This window comes from Corticium candelabrum, chromosome 14, assembly GCF_963422355.1.
Source record: "Corticium candelabrum chromosome 14, ooCorCand1.1, whole genome shotgun sequence".
Taxonomy (NCBI): domain Eukaryota; kingdom Metazoa; phylum Porifera; class Homoscleromorpha; order Homosclerophorida; family Plakinidae; genus Corticium; species Corticium candelabrum.
In genome coordinates this window covers 7,928,350-7,943,349 of record NC_085098.1, presented here as the reverse complement: position 1 = coordinate 7,943,349, position 15,000 = coordinate 7,928,350, and the positions used below count along the sequence as shown (strand labels likewise).

The 15,000-nt window shown below is 43.7% G+C and overlaps 5 protein-coding genes across 5 annotated transcripts in view; 2 read left to right on the top strand and 3 right to left on the bottom strand.

The window, feature by feature from the left end:
- Positions 1 to 5,425, top strand: part of LOC134190249 (electron transfer flavoprotein-ubiquinone oxidoreductase, mitochondrial-like) — a 15,414-nt gene extending 9,989 nt beyond the window's left edge. Inside the window, exons 11-14 of the mRNA XM_062658691.1 lie at positions 9 to 40; positions 183 to 294; positions 4,109 to 4,274; positions 4,716 to 5,425. Of these exons, the coding sequence (XP_062514675.1) occupies positions 9 to 40; positions 183 to 294; positions 4,109 to 4,274; positions 4,716 to 5,284 (879 nt within the window). The 3' untranslated portion in view covers positions 5,285 to 5,425. The remainder of the gene's footprint in view (positions 1 to 8; positions 41 to 182; positions 295 to 4,108; positions 4,275 to 4,715) is intronic.
- LOC134190253 (uncharacterized) lies at positions 5,409 to 6,502 on the bottom strand. Its single transcript, XM_062658697.1, has one exon. It carries the CDS (start codon positions 6,420 to 6,422, stop codon positions 5,409 to 5,411), a length of 1,014 nt encoding a protein of 337 aa, XP_062514681.1. The 5' UTR covers positions 6,423 to 6,502.
- A 435-nt stretch (positions 6,503 to 6,937) lies between these two features.
- LOC134190255 (uncharacterized) lies at positions 6,938 to 8,777 on the bottom strand. Its single transcript, XM_062658699.1, has one exon. The coding sequence runs from the start codon at positions 8,021 to 8,023 to the stop codon at positions 7,169 to 7,171; it is 855 nt and encodes a 284-aa protein (XP_062514683.1). The 5' UTR covers positions 8,024 to 8,777; the 3' UTR covers positions 6,938 to 7,168.
- Positions 8,778 to 8,901: 124 nt separating this feature from the next.
- On the bottom strand, positions 8,902 to 10,223 carry LOC134190256 (cytochrome c oxidase assembly factor 5-like). Its single transcript, XM_062658700.1, has 3 exons — positions 10,093 to 10,223; positions 9,917 to 10,018; positions 8,902 to 9,041 (listed from the first exon to the last, which is right to left on the bottom strand). Exons 1-3 carry the CDS (start codon positions 10,186 to 10,188, stop codon positions 9,000 to 9,002), a joined length of 240 nt encoding a protein of 79 aa, XP_062514684.1. The 5' UTR covers positions 10,189 to 10,223; the 3' UTR covers positions 8,902 to 8,999.
- Positions 10,217 to 15,000, top strand: part of LOC134190254 (uncharacterized) — an 8,233-nt gene continuing 3,449 nt past the window's right edge. The window contains exons 1-7 of the mRNA XM_062658698.1: positions 10,217 to 10,339; positions 10,404 to 10,468; positions 10,531 to 10,621; positions 11,145 to 11,232; positions 11,296 to 11,359; positions 12,537 to 12,599; positions 12,671 to 12,713. Of these exons, the coding sequence (XP_062514682.1) occupies positions 10,228 to 10,339; positions 10,404 to 10,468; positions 10,531 to 10,621; positions 11,145 to 11,232; positions 11,296 to 11,359; positions 12,537 to 12,599; positions 12,671 to 12,713 (526 nt within the window). The 5' untranslated portion in view covers positions 10,217 to 10,227. The remainder of the gene's footprint in view (positions 10,340 to 10,403; positions 10,469 to 10,530; positions 10,622 to 11,144; positions 11,233 to 11,295; positions 11,360 to 12,536; positions 12,600 to 12,670; positions 12,714 to 15,000) is intronic.

The window sequence follows — 15,000 nt, the reverse complement described above, 5'->3', positions numbered from 1 at the left end:
GTGTGTAGGTTGGTCTTGATTATACAAATCCTTTTCTCAAGTAAGACACACACACACACACACACACACACACACACACACACACACACACACACACACACACACACACACACACACACACACACACACACACACACACACACACAGTGGAGAGCTGCCATTCGTGTGTTTTGTTGTTGTAGTCCGTTTAAGGAGTTCCAACGCTTCAAGACTCATCCTTCTGTTCGTTTAACTCTCGAAGGAGGGGAGAGACTTGCGTATGGAGCTCGTGCTCTCAATGAGGGAGGATTCCAGGTAACTACACTGCAGTACTTTTGTTATTTGAACAGTAGGATACATGGCATGTCATGTAGCTAGTGAACAGGTTTATCTATTTGTTTATTTATTTATAGTCAGGAAGATAAATAGACAAACCGACTGAATGACGCATAGAAAGACAGACAGACAGACAGACAGACAGTCAACTGGAACATCCAGTGTGAATGTGGCAAGGTGGCAGATGAATATCATCTTCTTACATGCAAACATGGAGGTGGGCCTGTGTGGCAGCATGATAAAATTGTAAATGCATGGAGCACTTGTCTACATGAATTAAAGATTCATCATGAGAAAGAACCTTGGCATCGTTACTCTGGAAATGAGAATAGACCAGACATAGTTGTGTATGACTCTGGGTGTAGCTATGACCTTGATGTAGCTATGGCTCATCCTTTCAGCCAAGACGCTTTAAAGCAGGCAGCTTTAGAGGAAGGTTTTGCTGCAGCAAGAAGGGACGAAAGGAAGATGATCAAATAGGAAAAACAACAACATGCTGGCAATACATCAAGCCTCAATTTCACTCCTCTGGTATTTTAACATTTTGGAACTTGGGGATCAGAAGCTACCAACTATTTAAACAAACTAGCCAGAAGATCAAGAGACATTGAAGGCTATATGAATGAAGCTAACTGTAGAGGTTTTTGGAGGAAAAAATTTCTCAATAATATTACAATGATGTAACACTAAAGTTATCCTCCACAAGCTGACTCGTATCTTCCCTGGAGAAGTAGATGAGGACATATACGATAGAGACTATCAAAGTAGTTTGCATTAAACTAAAGCTGACCTCAGTAGCATGTTTGCATTTAGTGTTAGAAATGTAACGTACAGTTTGTGTTTCAATAAATGAAGATGGACAGACAGACAAACAGACGGATGGACAGATAGACAGGCAAACAGACAGACAGATGGACAGACTGGCAGACAGACAGACAGACAAACAGACCAATAGATAGATAGACAGATGGATGGATGGATGAACAGACAAACAGACTGACAGATATCAACTACTGAACCACCTGAGAACTAAAAATTACATTTTCTAACTACTAAAGAACCCAAAGAGGGTCCAGTTATTACAACACTAATTATTGGAGATGAAAGTGGCTTGTTTTTGCGTGGACTCTGCAACCCAAGGATGACATCTTGCGTTGGATTACTCTGGCATTGCATCGCTGTAATTGAATGCTCAACCTTTTCTGCCAGTGATCCATAAATTGTGCCGAGTTGCACCGACCATTTTTATCAAAAGATTGAGATCCGAGAGAACGTAGGTATTGGTCTCCTTCATCACCCCATCTACCGAAGTGTTCAATGACTAAAGGCTTAAAGATTATTTGGTTGCCAGTTGGTAGCCTTTCATCTTGATATTTGATTTTTTCTAATCTTCTCTTTGCTTCGAAGCTAGACAGACAGACAGACAGACAGACAGACAGTCGTACAAACATTACAAACACACCAAACTTTACGAGTTTGCTCCGCTGTGCTCCACGGGTTGTAAGTATCAAATATAACTAAAGTTATGTATCAGCATTCCTCGTTGCAGTAAAAGTTGCCAAGAAACAAATCGATGATCGATTTCTACGACTTATTATTGACATTTTTGTATACAAATCCTGGATGAGAAGGACAGAAGAACGTATCAACAATATTGAATTTTCACTCACATATGGCATCATTCCAGGCAACACACTCATTCAAGGAAGCAGGAAACAACAAACTAGATACACACAAATTGAATTAATATGATGCAACGAGTTCAACTGCATATCGAATGCAAGTCAGACGGCAGCTGTTGAAACGGAGATTTTTGGAATTCTATTGACAGCGTGACCCTGCAGTGAAACATTTTTGCTTAGAAGTTTTCTATTTCTGTGTAGATGGAAGCTAAGGTAGAGCTTCCCAATCAATAATAACAAGAAATAGAGTATTCATGGCTTATCATGATCAGTCACAAATTGGCTGGCATTACTGAGTGGCATTGCTTAGATCGTTTGGGTGTGGTCTCTCATTCAATAGATTAGTGGATCCACTTTTGTATTGACACACACACACACACACACACACACACACACACACACACACACACACACACACACACACACACACACACACACACACACACACACACACACACACACACACACACACACACACTTAGTCAGCTCTGTTTGATCACGTTAATTGTCTCGTTTCTTATCATTTCCGTGTAGCAACTAAGAATATGGATAATTTATTAAGTGCTTGTACAGTCGATGAGTTCATGAGGTGTGGTGTTTTCCTGTATGGCTGCTGGTTGGTTGAAGCCTTCCAGTGCCGTGATGCTGACTAACTGAGACACAAAAAAACATATCAGACTGACAGGAAGACAAACAGACAGACAGACAGAGAGTATTTTATTTAACTAATTTTTGGGCTTATTTGTGCCATTCACCAAGATAGAAAAAGCAGGAAAAAGTTAAGGTATCAGAGATGCTAAATAAAGGAGAAAAAGTTAATTAAGAAATTTTAAAAATTCAATTGAAGTGGACGTGCATGTGTAGTGTGTGTATTGCTGGGGTAGAACAAAATGCTTATGAAGTAAAGCAGTTTGGGTAGATATCAATTGTGTTCTGACAGACGGACACGTTGACTGGTGGAAATATTATAGTTTGATCTTTGAAATTGTATGTTATTGACAGAGAAACAGACAGACAGACAGACAAACGAACACACACACAAACACACACACACACACACACACACACACACACACACACACACACACAAGTACACCCACACAAGTACATCCCACACAATGCATATCCTCATGTTGTCATTGCTAATCTCATTATCCAACTACCTGACTATCTACTTTACATACTTAACCATCCATGCATGCCAATCCGTCAGCTGTTGACTCTATGTCTTCTGTTTATGGGGAGCCTTATGGCAGCAAACATTCCAATACACAGACTAATGGAATGAGCACGATTTCTGTGACTATTTGTATGTGTTTGTTGTGCAAGCAGCTGTGGAGTGACAGGAACGAGGTTGGGGGGCTTCATAGGGGGAACCATTTCCATGTATACTGTCTGGTGGAGTGAGATAAGAGAGTGATCACTTTGTTAATGTGGTTAACTGAACGGAGCAGCGATGGTCTGTCTGTCTGATGAGTTAATTCAGTGCTGCATTAATTAGTGTGTGTGTGTGTGTGTGTGTGTGTGTGTGTGTGTGTGTGTGTGTGTGTGTGTGTGTGTGTGTGTGTGTGTGTGTGTGTGTGTGTGTGTGTGTGTGTGTGGTTAATTGTTGGGCTATAGATAGTGTTGCTTGCTCAGCACATGTGGGTCATCTAGATGTATGGCTACTTTGTAGAGGGAGTAGAGCCTGAAACATGGACAGACAAACAGACGGACATACATACAAAAATACAGACAGACAAACGGACAGATAGACAGACATACATACATACAAAAATACAGACAAATAGACAGAAACACAGACAGACGGACAGACAAACAGACAGACAGACAGACATATGGACATACACACATAAAGACAGACAGACAGATGGGCATACATACATACAGACAGTCATGATGACAGACACAATAATACAAAATGACTGACATAATGACAGACAAAACGACAGACAAACTGACTGTGATAGACTGACCTAGTCGAGTTAAGTTGCTTGAAATTCTTGTTTTCATCATTGCACGTTACTGCACGAGCGACCGGCGTAGCAATTTGTTAGCCAGAGAGATGGCTGATGAATGTCCGATATTGATGATTGTTTTTTGGTTTGCAGTCAATACCGAAATTGGTCTTTCCTGGTGGAGCGTTGATTGGTTGTAGTCCGGGTTTCATGAACATGCCCAAGATTAAGGGCACTCATACAGCGATGAAGAGCGGCATGTTGGCAGCCGAGAGTGCATTCGAGGCCATCACAAGCAAGAATGACAATAACACAAAAGGTTGATTCACGTTTGTTGTATTGCTTATTGAAAGCGAGTGTCTTTGTTTGGTTGAGACAGATGAGGTAGCAAGGTGCTCTGTGTGTAGTGATTGTGTTGCTCATCTGTCTGTCTGTCTGTTAGTTGGTTTGTCTGTGTGTCTGTTTGTCTGTCTGTTGGTTGGTTGGTTTGTCTGTCTGTCTGTCTGTTGGTTGGTTGGCTTGTCTGTGTGTCTGTTTGTCTGTCTGTTTGTCTGTCTGCCTCTTTGTCTGCCTGTCTATATGTATGTATGTGTGTATTTCCATGTACCCATCTGTGTGTTGTGAGTCCATGTTCATACCTCTTCATCTGTCTAAGAGTCCATCTGCCTGTCCAGCTGCCTTGTTTCCTTCACTTCATACAGGCAGACTCTCACATTCCTCGTCTCGGCACTGAATTGACGAACAATAAATATCTCTTTAGGGTTGCTTCTATCAAGCTACGAGTCACGTCTACAGTCCAGCTGGGTGTATGAAGAGCTAAAAGGCGTGCGTAACATCCGTCCTGCTTTCAACACGTCTCTCGGTCTCTATGGAGGTATACTATATATGGGACTTGTATATTTTATTTTACGTGGGAAAGAGCCTTGGACATTAAAACACCATGGTGTTGACTCTGAACACCTCAAGGCAGCAAATGAATCAAAACCTATCGAATATCCCAAACCAGATGGGAAGGTCAGTTTCGACTTGCTGTCATCTGTGGCGTTGAGTGGTACGAACCACGAGTCCGACCAGCCTGCACATCTTACCCTGAAGAATGACTGTGTGCCTGTTGATCACAACTTGGCAATCTATGACGGTCCAGAGCAGAGATTCTGTCCTGCTGGTGTGTATGAGTTTGTTGCCACTGACGATGGGCAGGGACGACGACTGCAAATCAATGCGCAGAATTGTGTGCATTGTAAGACGTGTGACATCAAGGATCCGACTCAGAATATCAACTGGGTTGTACCCGAACCGGGAGGGGGGCCTGCATACAATGGGATGTGAAACAATGGTGTCACCTTGTTATTATTGTTTATTACTGTAAGTTACACCGGTAGCAAAGACTATTCGAGTACAGACTGTTGGGATATGCTAGTATATAACATAGTATATTATATTGCTCTCTTGTCTAGTAGTATACGGCTGTCTGAGGCAGCAACTGTTCAGTCGGAATGCTGGCCAGCTGCAATGGCAGATCTGCTGGTGCAGGAAAGACTGGCAATGGGGGAGACGGGGTGGCTGTGTATTCCGTCCAGACATGCTGCTGTTGCATGAAATGGTCGGAAGGTGTGGGTACAGACATGTGGTGATGTTGATGTTGATGATGGATAATTTCTTGTTGACTATACATGCTTGGAGTGGTGAGTGTTGAGATGGGAGGTAAAACTGTTGAGGTATAGCCAGGAGTAGATGTATGTTCGAGAACTGGAGAGGTGGAGTGTGGTAGACGCGAATAGAGGGAGCCATCGGATAGAGTGTAGCTTGAGTCACTATTCTCAGAGACGTTGTCACCAATTGTATCGAGAAGGTCCAAGATGTTCTCTCCTAAGGCGTCATTGATGACTTGCTGATGCTGAAATTGGTGTAGAGATGTTGCCTTACTTTTTGTCTCGTGATTGTGTTGGAGCGGAGCTTGAGGCCGAGTGGATGCCTTCCAGCTTGATTGAATGTTTGTTTTAGAACCGCCATTTCTTGTCTTTTTTATTGATTTGGACTTTGCGCTTCCTCTCGATGGTCCTCTCGCGTTTCTTAGTTGCTCGTCCTCGTTCTCTTCATCCTCAATATCATCGTCATCCAACAACCAATCCCATCCAATGTTTTTACTCTCTTCGGACACGGATGTTCGTAGAGATGATGAAGAAAGCTCTGCTGCTGACTTGCCAATCGTTTTGAGCTTGGAGAGGCGGCGTTTGAGTTGCCGATCGAGATACTTCTTCAGATTCACTTTGCGGCGTGACTTTCTCGGCTTCCTCAACAGTATGTTCAAATTCCCCGACGCGGCGAGCATGAAGTTACTGAGCGATGGAGCAGCATCATTCTCTTGCGACTGTTGGTAGCACTCGGAACTGCACGCCACGTGGGAAAAATCCGCGTCGCTATGAGAGTAAGGGTAGCTGTAGTCAGAACACGCAGTGTAATTCATGACGCTTCAAGCAAAGAACGACGTTTGGTTATGAGCTGCACGCAGTGACGAGCAACCGTTTGTTGTCATAGAGTTTGACACGTCGTCGAGTGCCAGACGGTTCGGCGGCGGTATTGGCAGGCGACGCGACTGTCACCAACGAATTTTTCAAAAAGAGCGTGAAACGTGACTTGATGAGTAGTCACATACAGCAGGCGCCTGCATTTGCCGCCGCTCGTGACGTCAGTAAAAGTGCACTCCAACATAACGCAAGCGTGAACAGCAACAGTCGCTTGGTGACATCAAATGCAAAGCTGAAGAAATGACCACTCTAACGCATGCGACACGATGAAAAGAGTTATAAGCATCAACGGCGCCTCCTTTGCGGTCTCATCTCAACAGACGGTACGAGTTTACGCCTCTAAGCGACAACGAAATTCCAAGAACAACAATTTCGTAATATGCTTTTCACGATCGACGTCATATCCACATTGGGCTTCCAGCGCATTCGCAATAGAGAGACCTGACCGACAGTGTGAGTTGTGGCAACCGGTGCCATACACATCATATTAATCGAAAACTAACAGCAATTACCGTGCAAAAGCAGCAAATAGCGTTAAAACTTATAAAATTGATAGAAATCTATAAATTGTCTTTCCTGTCTCTCTAAAACGTCTCCGAATCGAAGTCTCGGTCGGCGGCAGCTTCCAGCGCTTTGTCGTGGCTTCCGTAGTAAACTATTTTCAATTCCTACCTCTAGTCATCTTTCACTGAAACCGGCAGGAAAGGAAGTTATTTGTCTGCTGCTGATATCCGATTGTGTAAGGCGAGTAGTGCGAAAGAGGCTTCGTGCCCGAAGATGTAAAGGTCGGTGTGGGTTGCTGTGACTTTGTCGGCCATTGTGCGCCGCAATTTCCCAACTGTGGCCACGCATTTCGTTGTTGCTGTTGGTATTGATAGTCTAACGCCGCACTGTTGCCTAGCGTCAACTCGTATGGTTTCTCAGGCAGGTCGAGCAGCTCTAGAAGTGATGAGGAAAGAGAAGCATCGGGGTTCGTAGTGAGAACATCGCTAATGTCCTTGTCCGAGAGCTGCGAGAGAGGCGAAGGTGCACCGTCACTGCCCGAGCAAGAGCTCGCGTCTCCGTCCGACCATTTGTCCCACAGCTCCGCCACGTCAGCGTCGAGCCAATCGAGAGCGGCTATGACTTCACACAGCTGGTCGCCAGCGTTTGTTGAGGTTTCGATGCCTCTTTGCTGTTGGTAACGCGCCTGAAGTTGTCGTGACGTTGCGGCAGGCGTCTGGTTTTGCTGTCTAGCATAGGGACTGACACCACCATTGGCGCACGCTTTAGCGGGGTTATTCATCCACGCCAAGTTGAGAGCAAACTGATCGACACCGGCCGAGGATGCTCTCCCTGCAGATGCCGGTCTCCTTAAGTGTTTCTGAAGGTAGCGTCGATGATTGACCTTGCGTCTTGACTTGCACGGGCGATCCATTGCCAGCTTGATGTTTGTCGACGCAACGTTGACGAAGTTGAGCAGAGAAGTGGTCGTATCAGATGATCCGTTTAGGTTCGCACTAGATTCGCATCTGACAGTATCAACAGCAGCCATTGCCATCGGATCTTTACAAGACACCTACACAGTCTACACGAATCAGAGAGATTATCACCGAAGACCAGAGTGCCAATGAAGTTGAGTGCAAGAAGAAGTTCTTATATACCGAGTTGTTCAGCTAGGCAAACGCTCTAATTAGTGGGCGGCCCTCCTCTCATTTGTCTCTCACAACCTTTGAGGGTTTTGTTAGTAGCGCCGACCTCGAGGCCGCTCTACTGTCTGATTCGCTGTAGCCTTACAGCAATGTGTTAGCACGGAACATAAGCGCATCGCATAATCGCATTAGGCGTCATTGCCGCTAATAGTTTCAAAACAGAACGGACGGGACATAATCGCTAATAGCCGCACGACTAGATTACTCTATTCACCCATTACGGTCTCCTTATCACACGAACAGAGCGCAACCATGCTGTTGCCACTCTTAAGCGTTTACTGTTTGCATCAAGTGCCACCACAATTCCTCTCCTCTAATATTCTTTAATCAATAGTATCCATATATTATTTGGTGGTTTTATCAGTTGCAATGGATCGCTAGCGACATGACTACCACGGTAGCGGTTGCTGGTGACCGCTTTCCGCCAGACGATACGGTAGGGAGTATGAAGCCATTCTCACACGGCCCACACGCACAGACAGGCCTCCACATGGTGTACGTCTACGCCCTCGCGGTCTCAGCCCGTGCAGCATAGCCAACCAGACGGAAGTCAGAGGAACGAGCCAAGATTGGAAACGCGATCACTTGTTACCAGAATTAAGGCCTCTATAATAATTGATGTCGCTACTATTGTGTTTAGATCATACGGATGGGAGATAAGGAAATAGGAAGAAGAGAAGTAGCCAGAAAGACCGCTCTAGGAACCTGCTGACAATTGGAACCAAAACTGGGCAAAACTTAATGTCAATATGGCCCACATCTTGGGCGTGAAAACAATTCCGAGAAGCGAGAATAGTGCAATAGAGTTTATGTTTGTATACTTTACTATGTCCATTTACTGCCTCTGAACCTCGTGCGCATGTCGATCTGTAAAAGAGAAACAGAATACTGTAGATACATGCGTAGGTCACATACATAAACTGATGGTTAATTTGAGGTTGTTAGATGACTGTAGGCTCAACAGGTGGACAGAAATACAGTTTGCGTGGTAGCTGAGTGGGTGATGAACAGAAATAGAAAGGTTGGAGGTGTACACCAAAATGGGGTCAATTAAATAGCAAACATTTTTGACTAGAAGCAAACATGTCTGTTTGTTCTATTGTAAACGAGCAATTAGAGTTTGATTAAAAATGCCAATAAACCACAAAGAGAACAGTCAGTCGCCAATGTCTCTGTCTTACATTTTGGTACTAAGACATTTTCTCAGTCTGTCTGTCTGTATGTATGTTGTCTGTCCATCTGTCTGTCTGCCTGTCTATGCACGTTTAGGTGCATTTCCAACAACCTGTTTGATTGTTAATACGCATTCTTATCTTCCTTCGTACTCGAAAACCTCTACACCATTCTTCAATAACCCATTACCGACCATTCAGTCAGCAACACAACTATCATGTGCCAACTACTGCAACCATCACTAAACGACAGCGACTTCACTTTTAGTGGAGCATCCATCACCAGACCCTTTCTCAAGTGACTCACAATTCAGCCAATTTTCATTAAATAATTAATCAATTAATATACTATTGATGTGTCTTTGAAGTTTCTCGTTATAACTGTTTCCACTTAGCCACGCCCAAATAACGCGCGTTAGGGCCAACAGGTTCAAATTTATTTATTGCCTCTGTGAACCAGCTAACGTTTCAGTAAACATGGTGTACTTTCACAACGTTTGTGTATCTAATGTGTCTAGACTGCAGTGGACGGTAAGTCATTAACTAAATATCAAAATTCATGATATTTACCAGTGATCTCTTGCATTCAAAAAAAGATTTTTGAACGGCTCTGCAATCTTCGTCCACACCAGGGCTCGTCCACTTAATGCATTCTCTAGGCGTCATGTTCAACTAAAAAATAATTATATTTGTATAGAAATTTCTTTCATGTTTTCGTATCACAATGATTGCACGTCTAAACCTACCTTTCTTACACAATCGGATGCCCTCAAACAATCTATCAGTTGTTGTTTCGTTCTACTACACAAGTGTCTCGCCTCGTCCATCTCGTTCGCCGCCATTTTGACTGAACATGCGCGATGCGTTAGGGCGTGGTGAGGATGAGATTCAACCAAAAGGCGTTATATGCGCTTGCTGAAAAGTGTGAAGAGGGATTCGACAGAGAAGGAGTTCTTTTTATTAAAGAATATACAGGACTGTTTCGGAGACGCAGTTGAGGGACATTTTGTGGTTAGATCATGAATAATAGCGTTGAGGTGTGTCTTTCTTGCTCTAGACTATGTTCAACGTTGGTTTAAACTCAAAGGAAATATTCTCTTCTACCTGAAGACACAAGAAAAGGTCAATCTATCTCTTCCCGCCTTTTCATCTAATACATTTCTTTCATCAATTTTCTTTGACAGACTTCAATTCCCGTGGGAGCGTTGCTATTGGAGAATTGCCGCGTTCGAATAGATCCGTCCAATGAGAAGAGCCCGTTCGCATTTGTTCTGTGTGAGTAAGTGAGTGAGTGAGTGTGTCAGTAAGGGATATCACCTGTTGTATGGTCTCATTCTGTTTCCTGGAACGGCTCTCTTTGGGTAAGGGCAGAGAGCTTGGCGCAGACAAGGAGGCAAGAAGCCTGGCAATCTCTCAAGACAATTAGATCCATTTAAATCTGGGCTGGCGATTGAGACACAAATGATAAACAGACAGAGAGCTTTAGTGGGATTCTCTCGTATCTCTGACTCATCATCAGCGTCTTCTTAGACGCATCAGACCGGAAACGGTTCCGAATTACTAAATTGAGTGGACGGAAACTCGTGCAGTGCGTTGTCATTGTCTAGCGCTACATCTGACTCAACGTGGGATTCAATGTTTGTGGTTGTTTTTAGCACCTTGTAGTTTATGAAATCAATAGAGTAAACTGTAGGTAGGGCGGATAGGAGTTTATTCTATTGTTGTCATGTATTTCCATCTCTTGCTAGACAGAGACATGCAGACAGAACTCTTTCTTTGATCAATTTTGTTTATTTAGTGTTTGAGTCGGATAGCTCTCCTTGTTCTTTCTTTTGTTTATCTGATAAAGACAGACAAGAATGGGTGGCAGCACTCAAACGAGCGAGGTGAACTTGTGTCTTAGTTTAACAAGTAAAAGGATGAGTGTGGAGTGTATGTTGGTTGTTTAGCTATGAAGACCTTCGAGTTACGTTGTTTGATTTACGGAGCAAACTGATGGATCTGACAGGAGAGGTAGACGTCATGGTTATCTGGCCGTTTAATTACTATCGTGGGCTATCAGGCTGTGTGTGTGTGTGTGTGTGTGTGTGTGTGTGTGTGTGTGTGTGTGTGTGTGTGTGTGTGTGTGTACGCACGCACGTGTGTGTATGTATGTGTGTGTGCATGTGTTGTATGTATGTATGTATATGTACCAGTGTTCTCGCCAGGAGAAGTAGTCAGTGGGTCGGCGCCGAAGGCGTCGAAAAATTTTGGGGGGGGCCTGGTCTTGTTTTTGGTAGGCGTCGTCATTTTTGTACTTTTATTCGCCAATCGAATTGTGCGAGAGTAACCATAATGACTAAGCTTATCACCTATCGCGAAAGATACGTCTCTTTTTTTTCTTGGCCCACAGTTTCACAGCCGAGTGAAAAGGAAACTCGGCAACATCTGGACCTTCCACTGCGATCCGTAATAAAGCATCTAACGTATCTTCCTTCAGTCTGTAAGATCGGCGGTCTTGTCATGCTTCTGACACAAAACGCAAAGCATGTCTTTGCTTTGGCTGTCGTAACGAAGCCATTCCATTAGACCAACTCGCCACTCGGAACGAAATCCCACCGACTGCTTCGATGACGTCGACGAAGACGATTTTCGCGAACGCGACGACTGCTTTGAAGAGGAACTCTTGCCCAGAGAGTCAGCTGTTGACAGCAGCTCGACTTCGCTTTCATCGCTGGACTGTGCGACTTCCTCTTCCAACTTGACCGAGATTTCGACGTCCGATTCGCTGGACGAATCGCTTTGTAGTCTTGGTCGTTTCGGCGACGATCTCGGCGACGAAAGAGCATCAGCAGGCTTGAAGAACCGACGAATAGACATGTCGTAAACAAAGTCAAAGCCGGGGAAGCAACAAATTGACGGTTACCCGGATAATACAAAAGATGACTACAGTACAAAAGCGTTTTAGGCGTTCATCCACACAGCAAGGGTCGGGCAAGGCCGCTGGTGGGGCGGAAGCCGGCAACTGTGGGCTCGTCCGACCCGCGCCGACCCACGTAGCGAGAACCCTGATGTACGTGTGTGTGCATGTTTGTATGTATGTATGTATGTATGTATCTGTGTATGTCTTTTACTCAATCGTCACCAACACTATACACTATTATCACATCATTTCATTCTCACGCCTCATTTAATTCTTGTTTCTTTACAGGATCCTCTAGTCGAAGACTCATGTTCTTTCTCTCCTCCTAAGGATCCAATTGAAGACAAATCAGTAAGTACACTTAAGGAGCACTTAAAGCCCACAGTAAACCAACTCACTTTGTTACATGGTGTCTATCATAGTCAAAGCCATCATCATCTCTTTCACTAATTGATGAACCACTCGGTAATCAGTGTGTGTGTGTGTGTGTGTGTGTGTGTGTGTGTGTGTGTGTGTGTGTGTGTGTGTGTGTGTGTGTGTGTGTGTGGTGCTGTAGCTCAATTGGTTAGAATGCATTTGGAGATTGAAAACATTCGAGACTTTGCAGGGTTGCAGGTTCAAGTCACAGTGATGGCGAGCTATGGCATAATTTCCTTAAGCAAGAAACTTACACACAATTGCTTCTCTTGACTCAGGAGTATAAATGAGTACCTGGTCGTTGACTGGGGTGGACATGACCACTGGCTTAGCAGTAACATCATGCAGGAGACGGGTACTTGTGGGCCTTGTTGTCCAGTCCCAAAGCTTTGCCATAGTCAGTGCCCCTGGATGACTCTGGCCAAGCTCCAGGTGGATTGTAGCGCTGGCTCTAAACCTCCACGTAGCGCATGGAGGCCCTGTCTCAGGGGGGCTATCTCCGCAACTAACTTTAAGGTTGACGTCATTCACGAATGACGTGGAGGGCTTGACATTTGTCCATTTTGTCCATTTTGTGTGTGTGGTGCGATAGCTCAGTTGGTTAGAGAGTCACCTTATGGAGTGTTTACATCCGGGACCTTGAAGAGTCACAAGTTCAAGTCACAGTGATGGCGAGCTATGGCATAATTTCCTTAAGCAAGAAACTAACACACATTTGCTTCTCTCAACTCAGAAGTCTAAATGAGTACTGCAGTGCTCAAAATAACGGTCGGACATCGAACATTGTCCGACCATTTTTGCCACTTGATGGATCAACTCTGATTGTGTTCGGACAAGCTCTATCTAATAGGAATGGTTTAAAATGGTTGCCCTTTTGTTGTTCAAGTACCTTGTGTAGCTAGAGCGGAAAAGGAATGAACAATTTATTAGCACGTACTGCTTTTTCCTTTGCCTGCATGTTTGTTGCCAATTAAGTATAGCCACCTGCTGTGATAAGGTTACTTTGTAATCATATAATAATTGGTAAGCTTGCTGTAGTTAGCGAAAAGGCACTACATGTGCACAGGTGTGAAAACAAGTGCAAGTAAAATCATTGGGGCTAGCTGTAAAACTGCTACACACTCATCTACAATCTCATACTTTGTTGTGCCTATACCTGATCTAACAGCTAATTTTCTTTGCCCTACCACTTACTTCCTCAAATTAGCTAACCAAAGGTCAAACATGCTCCCAAACAAATTAGTGTGAAATTGTATGTTTTAGCTGTATCATCGTTAGCAAATCATGAAAGCAAAATGTAAAAACCATATATATTTGGGTCTGCTAATTTGTCTGTGATGGAGACAAAAATCGTCACACAAAAAATCAATGACAAAATCAAAGCAAGTCTAGTGCCACTTGTCATAAAGACAACTGTATGCTATCACTAATGGAGGAATTTGAAGTTTGGATAGGATCAACTGAAATAGACTAGTTTATTTATTAAATGAGTGTAAATCCACTATCACAGGCATCTCAGAGCTTTCATGTACAAAACAGCGTACTAGTCTAGTAGGTCTCTTACGCATAAAGTGCAATGTGTTACACACAATGGTCTAGAATTGCAAAAGTGCCAGCGAATACTACAAGAAATCCCGTGGTTAACATATACATTGTAATGAATTATTTTTTGATTTTGCTGTCACCAGCAAAGTAGAAGCTGCACAAAGAGGAGACAGCAGCATGTCAGAGAGGTTCCTATTATGAGTAGATAACAAAATGTAATAAAAATCTGGCAGAGATTGCCAATTGGCAAACAAGTGGTATTTTATTAATTATAATATTATAAGGCCACAACGAAAAAATTGTCTGATTGGGGTAACATGCAGAGGAAAAAGACGGGTGGGCGGAGTTTTTATTTTTATTTTTATTTTTTTAATTATTATCAATCATCATGTTTGAAGAAAGTGTCTGTCGTCGCAGTTTGCATGCTGCATGAGTACATTGTCCACTCGATCATCGAATCCAACCTCTTGCAACACCTCACGAAGACTACAGTTGCGAGACACACGAAGAATCTTTGCCATCTCTGAAATCGCGTGTCCCTCGGACACGGATATGCACAGGGCAACAGTAGACATCTTATTTCTCAGCATGCGCATGCGCAAAAAACAGCGGACGTCCAAACACAGCACGCTGAGTACATCATCCACTTGATCACTGAATCCATCTTTCTGCAAGACTACAGTCGCTAGACACACAAAGAATCTTGCCATCTCTCAAAACACTTGCCCCCCTCGAACAGGTATGCCCAAGCCAACAGAAAACATATTTAAATAAAAGAAACTCAGCTGCT

Bases quoted from the DNA above. Each gene is read 5' to 3' on its own strand.
- LOC134190253 (XM_062658697.1), bottom strand. From the start codon at position 6,422: ATGAATTACACTGCGTGTTCTGACTACAGCTACCCTTACTCTCATAGC.
- LOC134190255 (XM_062658699.1), bottom strand. From the start codon at position 8,023: ATGGCAATGGCTGCTGTTGATACTGTCAGATGCGAATCTAGTGCGAAC.
- LOC134190256 (XM_062658700.1), bottom strand. From the start codon at position 10,188: ATGGCGGCGAACGAGATGGACGAGGCGAGACACTTGTGTAGTAGAACG. The intron at 10,019-10,092 runs GTAGGTTTAGAC...ATTATTTTTTAG, and splicing joins CATCCGATTGTGTAAGAAAG to TTGAACATGACGCCTAGAGA. The intron at 9,042-9,916 runs GTAAATATCATG...TCTCTTTTACAG, and splicing joins TTGAATGCAAGAGATCACTG to ATCGACATGCGCACGAGGTT.